General features: G+C 50.4%; 1 protein-coding gene across 1 annotated transcript; it reads right to left on the reverse strand.

The window, feature by feature from the left end:
- Window positions 1-2877: 2877 nt before the first annotated feature.
- On the reverse strand, window positions 2878-8442 carry LOC144127537 (uncharacterized). The gene is made up of 3 exons (XM_077660529.1): window positions 7782-8442; window positions 5276-5598; window positions 2878-3089 (listed from the first exon to the last, which is right to left on the reverse strand). Exons 1-3 carry the CDS (start codon window positions 8032-8034, stop codon window positions 2889-2891), a joined length of 777 nt encoding a protein of 258 aa, XP_077516655.1. The 5' UTR covers window positions 8035-8442; the 3' UTR covers window positions 2878-2888.
- Window positions 8443-9827: the final 1385 nt, after the last annotated feature.

Raw genomic sequence — 9827 nt, forward strand, 5'->3', positions numbered from 1 at the left:
TTGGCGCAAAGTGTGTTGTTGCTTCAGCACAACGCGCAAATTCACGTCTCTCAAATCATAAGCAGTTATCTGGGAATGCAGTCTCATGAAGCTTGACTAATCACCCTGCAGCTCAGACCTGGGTCCCTGGGATTATGTTGTCTTTCATAACCCAAACAAATTTCTGCATAGGCTAAGATTTCCTGATGCTAATTCAGTGAAAAGCGCTAACAGGGTTCTTGTAGCAGCAAGAAGTCTCCTTCTGGTGTGAAAGAAACCATCGAAATTAGTGTGTTAATGTGAAGAAAGATAACACTGATATCTAGTTCAATTTGATGAAAAAATTGTTCTGGTATTGAAGGAGGCAACTCACTGAATACCTCGTATTGCCCTGGATCAGGGATAATGTATGTACGAACTGTGGAGGCGCTTGGCGAACACACACTCACTCGGAGTCAGCATAGAGCGAAAAAGTTGTTTTATTATCTGACAAAGCCGCAAAGAGGCTTATCGTTTCTTCAACGTCGGATGTTTATTGCCAGTTCTCAACAGATAGCAATGCAAGTAATGATAACGTAACGGCGCCCCAACCTCATTCCAGATGCCACGCAGTTCTTGATAGGTTTCAAATAGAACAGCCCCCCCCCCCCCTCCTCTCATGACACCATATACAGATGTATTGTTCGAAATATTTGCAGGTCAGGTGAAATGTTTGTACGAGTCCAGTGGGGATGAATGCTTGGCCTTTTTGAGGCCAAGCCTGTCGCTTAGAAGTGCCTTCATAGTAAAGTTATTTTGACAAAATGGTCTCTCAGACAATTATAGCCATAGAAAACAAATTGAGTTTCGACACTGAAACATTTTATTTAAAAATCTCAGCGTCACCATCTATTTCATTGCGCTCCCCACCTTCTCTGCCGCAGCTGCACCCTCTTGAGCTCTGCTATAGCAGTGCAGACTGCATGCACTCCCCGAGCCCCCCTTGTGACGCCAACTACAGCTCGTAAAAGTCATTTGCTAAGGGTTCCTCTAATTCAATTCACTGAAAATATACGGCCAACTTGTGCCTGGTACCCCAGGAATGAAAGACAACTAGCCCAAGTTTGCTGAAAAGTCGGTCATATCCGAAAATACGCACACATCCTAGCTGCTAATAAAACCTGCAAAGAGAGCACTGGAAAAGCTTATTGCTTTTCTCAAGGGAAATCACATTGTTTTGTGGGGTTCATGGGGTCTCCAACATCGCAGTGGAAAGCGGCAGCGAACTGAGGCACATGCCGTAGCGGGAGATCACACCCCATGCTGCTGTTTCTACCTGCACTACCGCCTTTGCATGAAACGTAGCACAGCGAAATGAATAGCTGCTGTAGTCCGGTGTACTTTTCCAGGCCAATCACTGCCCTATCCAAAGCACGACCACCACTCTCGTAGGCGTCCACAAGAGCGCGATAGCCGACAACATTCGCAGGACCAACTAACCGCTCGTCGCCGTAAGCAGAAGGATCTCCTTGGAAGCACTTCATTATAGTTTCAAACTTTGTCGCATCTTTCGTTCTGTACGCATGAAGAAAGAGCAATCCCAGGGCTATGGCGTTCTCGGCACCGAAGCCGCCGTAGTTTACGGATGAGGGCAACTCGTAATCGAAGAATGGGAACGACAGAGCGTACGGCATCAACTCAAGGTCTGTCTTGGACAAACGCCAGTACCATAGCCGGTACATGAAATCTAGCAGCTCAATCAATTCAGCTTGATTTCTGACGAGCACCGAATGCTGCCAATTCCACACGAAGGAATCCGTCATTTCCGGAAGTTGTCCTCGGAACTCTGTCGCATCGACTTCCCTGTGCTCTATGTTGCGGAAGGACAACGTCAAGGAACTCCAGTTGCCCACCACGGTTATGTTGTCGTCAAATTGAGCCCAATTGGAAAGGCGCCGGAAGAAAGCGCTTCGCACGGACAGCGCCACATCTTTTGCGGCAGAAAGCGCATTGCCTTGAAGGACGTCGGCGTTGTACCTGGCGAAGGGGGCGTCTCTGGAGAAAAACATGGCTCTCGTGACGCAGAACATCCGGTGGAAGATTTGCGCAAAGGATCTGTCGTGGTCGTAGTAATTTAATACCAGGTCCCTGTTTGCGAACAGAGCTGCTACTTGAACCGTGCACCATGAGGCAAACATATGGAAGGAGTCAGAACCGTTCTGCCTCCACAGCCCCAACACCGAACGGAGATAATTGGGCATCGCGGTCTTAAGCGAGGCATTATCGGCTGTGCTGATGTTAAGCTTTGTAACTGTCTCCTGCCATTGAGCTTCAGTGAGACCCACGTCTGGCTCAGTGGGGAAGTTGACAACCTTAAGCGTGGAAGACGTCTCGAAGGTTACGTCCTGAAGTTTGCGCAGAGCTGGAATCCCGAAGTCGGAAGTCTCTTCGTATGTTACAGTCGGCCTGGAGTCAATTCGAAAGCTCTGCCTGAGAAATTCAAAGTAATTTTTATGCATGCGCTTCTCTAGCACGAACTGCAGGAGCTCCCCTCGACTCACAACCAGCTCAATCGTTTTCCCGTTAAAGAGAATCTCAAAGTCGAGCAGCACGTCCCAACCCAGCTTCAGAGCGCAGTAGAGGAGCGTGCGGAGCACGTTTGCGCCCACGGAGCGATGCGGCCACACGACGCCTGCGCTTGCTAGCGCGTCCTTGACGGCTGGCAGCTCGTCCCTGGTGCCTTCGAGAACGCTGACGCAACTGCGGTACACGATGGCGGCCCGCTGCTCCTGGTTTTGCGCCGACGCTGGAACGTCGATGTTCTTCAGCGTATTGGTCAACCTTTCCAGAACAGGACGGAACAGGTCCATCCACACTGAGTGGTGGTTTTTTCGGCGCCATCCGTCGCAGACGAAGTGCATGAAGCTCTCTCATGGGTTCAGCGATTCGTTGATGGACGAGAGGAGCTTGACGGAGTAGGCGAGGCAGGCGTGCGTCTTGCACACGTGTGATGAGGCCCTCGGTGAAGGCGATGCAGCTGTCACGATCGCCCATAGGGCCAAAGCCACGATGACAGCGGCCGCAAACGCACACGAGATTATCTTGAGACGAAGCTTCAGCTTCGAGGTGACCTGGAACGGAAGTTGCAGTCGTAAGCACAGAGTGCAGTTTGCCAGCTGATAGAAAGCGCATGCATCAGAGACTTGATATCACCAAGTGCTTCTTTGCTCGAGTTTAACGTTCATGGGGCTTTTTAAAGCACTTAGGCAACTTCTTCAGCCACGGAGAAAACACCAATGACCCTCGCACTCATTTCTGTTCAGTCATTTTTCTGTTTTAGTACTTGGGCAAGCACAATACATCAAAATCTTGCTAGAGACGGGCATCTGCGCCTTTTTAGAAGAGAAGGTTAAGAAAACCAGAGGAAGTTAGGAAGAGGACATTAAAAAAAATTAAATTACCTCCTTATGTAAAACAATTCTACCGACTGGTTGACTGCCACAGGGTGTTCAAACCGGTGATGATGATGGTGGTTTTAAGACCCAAGGGCATCTTTGGCCTAAGAGCGCCATGGCACAAGGCCTTTTCGTGTACTTAAGGCGGGGTCAAAGACCCATTTCCCAAGCAATTCACTGTAAAGAAGCTGTACCAAGCCAGGAGAAAGGTTAAGTTGTACACATTGTATCACCGGTGTAGACAGCGGCGTTGGGGATCAAACCCCTAACCTCTTGCAAGCGAGGCGGATGGAGCTCAAAGTGCGCGAGAACAAACGAGGACGAAAAGAGCAACATGTTCGTCACAGACACACACCATGTCCAAGTTGTGTGCGTCTCTTCTGTTCCTGTCTGTAGCCTTGCGCAGTTAGAACGCCCCGTTATGTTGCTCCAGCCGACAATTAAAAAGCTAACGACAGTAAGCGAGGTGCGGTGATAGCGAAGGCATTTCTATTGCTGCCGGGTATTCAAGTGGAAGGTCTAAAGAGTTTAAGCCTGCTCTAGAGGGGTTGTTTAAAAAGTGGCCCGCGACACCCCGGAGCAATTCCAACTTGATAGTGTTAAAATATTGTCACGTGACCAAGACAACTTTTTAGGTTGCACATCGACTGCAGGCTGACATTGAAGATAGCCATTGGATGCAGCTGGCAACCGCCACCAAACCATTCGAGAACGACGACGTGGCTGCACTGCCACGGGGCAGCCTGAACTCGCAAGGCAACGAGGACCAGCTGCGTCTGCTACACCGCGCCGGATATTGGCCTCCGAAAAGGAGAAAAAAAAGAACCGTAAAGCCTGGCGCCCAGCCATTGCCATTTCATCCGTACCACATGTGCATCCGAACTTGACCATGCAGCAGGACTCTGGCCTGCGCGCCACCGAAAGCTGCCTGGCACCACTCACTAGGCTTATGAATTTACTCTAACCGGATAAAAGCTTCTTCTCATTGATTGATCGATTGATCGATTGATCGATCGAACGCGTGCGGCTCCAGCGCACGCCCTCGCATATCAGCCTGAATGGCAAGGACGAGATTGAATTTTTGATCAGTATAGCAAACAACTCTTTAAAAGAATGGACAGACTTCGCCACCTTCTCCGAGGAAGTACGGATTCTGACCAAGAGTGAACTTGCACGAGAACACATGGACCATCCGGCAGTAGCTCGGGGCAAGGCCGTCGTAGAGAGCAGACCCAGCGCAACACTTGCTATACTGCTGAAACTTCACGTCCAGGGCGTACCATGGCGAATTGGGACTTGGGTGGACTCTCCCACAGAAACGTACAGGCCACCCTGAAGACGATACGCTCGAGCAACACTTGGGGAAGTCTCGCCTTCTTATCTGAGCGACTGTGCCTGTGGAGCGGGCTTTAATCTTACCACCTCACCCGCAGAAGCGACTGGCAAGCGAGCATGCAAGAAGAGACATCTGAAAATAAGGCCAAAATATAATAGCAGATCTAGTAAAACCATCTAAAATACAACTTGAATACCACTGAAAATTGTTGAAGGCGCTGACAGAAAATGCATGGCGTACGTAAATGTGCTGCGAGATCTCAGTATGAAATCCACGAACACCTCTAAAATATGCAAAAAAAAGCATGAACTCTAAAAATGACACAATCACAACGCCTAAGTTTTTTTGCGCCTTTCATTCCTATATATAGGCAGCATATATATCGTAAGCAGTCGTGACTGCTGCTGCGTCTCCGTCCAGACGTGAAACACCGTCATGTTTCTGGCCACCATCGAGGCGATGTACACGTCCAAGCGCACGATATTTTCTGAATAAAAACCTGTCAAAAATCAAATGGGACGCGTACCACGGCCGTCTTCGTGTTTTCATCAGCCCAAAGGTTGCTGCGTAATCGTTGCTGCTGGACCTCGTGCTCCTCCACGCTCGTCCTGCTGCTCGCACTTGACAGCGGTGACGCACGGCCGGGTGTGGTAGGGTGGACGTCCCGGGATGTCCATGACGGCAGCGGGTTGCTCTCGGCCGAGGTGCCGCTGGAAGCTTGTACGCGACCCTGGTGACCAAGATGCCCCGACGCCACGTCCACGGGACTGACTGGACTGGTGCTGTCGCGAGGGGCCCCTCCGGCGCCCTTGAGAGTCCCAGCTGACAGGGCAGCTTTGCCTTTAGCACCTGTCAACGAGTACAAGGCGGTTGTGAACATGGAACGCACTTGCCGGGCTTACATACGAGCCTTTTCGACGCAGACTTGAGCTGCGCGGGGCGCCTTTGCAGGTAACCATAGGGTGAGAGTAACATGGTGGTAACATGGTGGTAACATGGTGGTTGCGCCGTGTCGCGACTGATGGGTGGAGTAATTCGATTGTCCGGAAATTAACTTCATCCCTAGGCTGGAGGGAGAGGGAAAAGTTTAGCTCAGTAAGGCATGTTGCTAGGCAAGTTGGTTAAGCATCTTTGTGTGTGTGGTTTTACTTGCGCCAAGGTGGATTCTTTCCAAGTTTCAAAGGGAAAAGTTTATTTCAGCGCCCTCACCGGCCGTAGTAATTTATGCTTTATGGGGTTTAACGTCCCAAGTCGACTCAGGCTATGAGGGACGCCGTAGTGAAGGACTCCGGAAACTTCGACCACCTGGGGTTCTTTAAATTGCACTGACATCGCAAATCACACGGGCCTCTAGGATTTCGCCTCCATCGAAACTGGACCGTCGCGGCCGGGATCGAACCCGCGTCTTTCGGGTTAGCAGCCGAGCGCAATAACAACCACTGAACCATGCGGCGGGCCTGCGAAAGGGATTTTTTACCGCCGGAAATGGTTTGCGGTGGAGCTTTTCTTGCCATGACGTGCACTACATGACCATAGTGTCTTCTGGCACTGCAAAATTTCATGATTTCATCTTATCCCAAAGTAAACGAAGAGTACATTAAATAAGGCAAGTTTTTGGCAAGGGGGTTCCCGAAGAATTCATTCCTTTGGTAAGAGTTCATATTGGGACTTTTTCTTAGTGTGCGCTTCCTCAGGGGACCTTTTTTCTGGGGACGTATCTTTCGGGGACATCTTTCCTACACCCGCACGAAATATTGTGCGAAAGCATTCTTTTTTGCAGGTGGACAGCACCGTCATGTTCCTCAAACTGCGACAGAGGTGTTCACTTACCAAGTGACCAAGCTTTCAATAAATAAATAAATAAATAAATAAATAAATAAATAAATAAATAATCAGCCTGACTACACCCACTGCAGGCAAAAGCCTTTCCAATTAACCCTGTCATTTGCCAGCTGCGCCGGCCCTATGCCTGCAAACTTCTTAATTTCAACCGCCCACCTAACGTTCTCCGAGTCGCTCACAGTACACGCTAGCTGCGGTTCTTACCGGCAAAAGCGAGCTGCCGAAACTAGACATTACATGAAAATCCGAAACTTTGAAGTCGAGCGGTTCCGAGTGTTCCCGTTTCGGAATCACCGCCCTTTTTCAAGTCTCGGTTTGGAAAACGACAATTTCTGAGAGTGACAACAAGGATTTTAGTCTGGACTGGTTGGTTCCTTGTTTTCCTTCGACTGATTATGACAGCACTATGGAACATGGACACAAGAAGAATACGCGCAAGACGGGACGGGCACTGAGAGTGATTCCTCACGCACTTTAACAATGATTGCCATCTCCTGCTTTTAGCTCTCACTCTTGACATACTAATAAAAATAAATTCTGTTTTGTGGGGCAAGAATGTTCGTTTCCGTTGTCGTTTAATGCGCCTGCCCTATCCCCACTACGCTACCCGCTACTACGCGACATCCTTCAACGCCTGGTTCTATGCCCACGCCAGCCCTTAACGGTGACCCATCGATATACAGCGTTCGACTGCTAGTCGCTGCAGCTCAGTTTCGATATCGACGCGCAAAAGGTACTGGTGTAGTGTGCGACGTCATTTGCGTTAACAATACCAGTTGGTGAAATTTATTCCGTGCCCTCATGTACAGCAGCCTTCAATCCCTTCTTTATCCCATCCCTCACGATGCCGTTGAGGAGGCCTCCACCGACAGTGAGACGGTTGCTGCGCCCGTCCAGTGATGACGAATGCACGTGTAGGCCTAAGTCATCATGCTTGGCACCTCTGGCACGCTAGCGTCTAGCCTGCCACGGTTGTGTGTGCCTCCAAAAACTGCGCAGTATGACCAAACTAGGGAGGCTGAACGGTGAACGAGCACGTACGAATGTACAAAATAATCATTAATATACCGTTATATCAAAACTGTAGTGGGAACCCTTCATTCTTAGTGTGGGGCAAGAGCAAGACAAGGCAACACCAGAAATGCATCGCCGAGTGGCGTTTGTTAGCATAGCTCGAGCGAATTGTATACCTTGCGTACGTCTTTGCTTGTGGGCCGGCTGCACGTGCTCGGGGTCGCTGCCGCTGCCTGACGAGGCTAACCCAGCGCTATCCGGTGAATGGGTGCCGGTGCGGCTTCGGCCATGGACGTCGCCCCGCTTCTGGCGGTGACGTTCGGCCAAGGGAGACCTTCGACCCCTGCCATCCCTGTCCCTGCGCCTCACAGTCTTCGTCGGCCTCTGCTGCGCGCTGGCGGGCGGCGAAACTGCCTGTCCCGACTCCATGGGGAAAGCGGTGTGGGATTTATGAAGAGCAGCAGCACAGTACAAGGGCTCCTGAGCTGCCGTTCGATCGTCTTCTAGGCTCGTGCTCGATGCGTGCAGTCAGCTAGCATGCGCAAGGCAGCCGATGTCAAGGACAGTAGGCGCTCCCTCTTACGACAAAGGTGGCGATGCACTCAGCGCTGGCAGATATTCGGGGACTATCGCTGTCTTGTAGTTGGGATACCTTGCTACTTCACAAACTACTAGATTCCGGACCCCGGTATTCTTAATCGCGGAAAATAGTCGCAATGTGCCCGAAAGGAAGCTTCTAATTGACATCTACTCAAGCAATATTGCCACTACATCTTACAAAAAAGGTCATTATGCAATGGCGCCTCCTGAACTTTTTACCGCGATAGCATAGGTTGTCGTCTAAACAATTTCCTGCATCTCTATCACGAATTCACTGACTGGTCGAGACGAGGCCACATGGCCCACTATTACTGGTGGCATGGCAGTGGCAGGTGGAAATTGCCACGTGTCCACCGTGGCGCTGCGCATTTGTCTGGTGCATGGATTGCTTAAATGAATATATGGGGGGGGGGGGGGGAAGAGACGAGACGAGCATGGTGGCAACTGCCACCACACCGTTTCAAAGAAGACGCTCCTAATTTATCTCTCTTCGTCCTCGGAGCTCGGGAAAAGCAACCTGCTGAGTCTAATCAGCCCCACCGATGGCGCATCGCTTAACCACTGCACACTTCGCCGGTAGGCTATGAGGACTCCCCGCGACTTATGAATGCGATTGATGATGATGATGATGATGATGATGATGATACCAACTTTATTTTCCAGCAGGTGAGGAGGCCCCCTACTCCCCGTCACCCGGCACGCAGGCCTGGGTGACGGGGGCTGGGACCTCCGCGACTGACTGACTGATGTTGCTGGGAGGAAGAAGGAAAAGGAAAGAGCACGGGCCTGCTACTGGCTCAGCCCGAGCCACGCTCGCTGCCGCGTGCTGAAAGTAGGAGGGTAAAGGATAGGAGAGCAAAGAGTGAAAGAAAGGACGCGCTCGCGCTAATATGCCCCGGGCCGATCCCGGAGGGGACCTTCGCGATTAGAAGCAGCCAAAAAGTCTTGACTCTCGCGGCTTCTTCCGCAGGCGGATGGCCTAAGTGTTGCTGTGGAGCAGGGACTTTGCTCCACAGCAGGGCTTCCCAGGTTTCTCTACAATTTATATTTGCTTTAGCCCCCGGGGATCTAGCGCATTCCAAGATTATGTGGTCGAGGGTCCCTCTCGCCCCACAGTGCTTGAGAGGGTCGTGACGTCATCATCGCCACGTGACTAGCAGTGGACCAATCATAGGGGCACCGCCAAAGGGACCCCTCAAGTTTTTTAAGTAGGTCTACCCCAGAAAATGAATTAAGGTGGATTAGTGGTTCGGATTAGTGCACTCCTATAGGATAATCCAATGGAAGGTACTCGAACATTCTATAGGTGAGGAGTCATGCACACAACACAAAGGCAATATAACTGGTTCCAGACGAGGTTTTGGCGGGGACTTCAGCTGGTAGTGCGTCAAGTTGATATATGAGAAGCTTTTTCCTTAAATACCCCTAAATTCTATAACATTAATATTTTTCCCTTTAACGGTTGCCAACATAAGGGGCACAACGCTATAGCCTGCTTCAGAAAGAAGCAGCGAGAGAAACAATACAAGAAAACTATGAGGACGCTTAAGTTGCCTTACAAGTAGAATGCGATAGCATCAGATTTCACACTTGTAGCAGCTTCTGTTGTTGCTTTTGTTGCT

The sequence above is a fragment of the Amblyomma americanum genome, chromosome 4 (assembly GCF_052857255.1).
Source record: "Amblyomma americanum isolate KBUSLIRL-KWMA chromosome 4, ASM5285725v1, whole genome shotgun sequence".
Taxonomy (NCBI): domain Eukaryota; kingdom Metazoa; phylum Arthropoda; class Arachnida; order Ixodida; family Ixodidae; genus Amblyomma; species Amblyomma americanum.

Bases quoted from the DNA above. Each gene is read 5' to 3' on its own strand.
- LOC144127537 (XM_077660529.1), bottom strand. From the start codon at position 8,034: ATGGAGTCGGGACAGGCAGTTTCGCCGCCCGCCAGCGCGCAGCAGAGG. The intron at 5,599-7,781 runs GTATACAATTCG...ACTCGTTGACAG, and splicing joins CAAGCAAAGACGTACGCAAG to GTGCTAAAGGCAAAGCTGCC. The intron at 3,090-5,275 runs GTACGCGTCCCA...CTTCCGTTCCAG, and splicing joins AAAACACGAAGACGGCCGTG to GTCACCTCGAAGCTGAAGCT.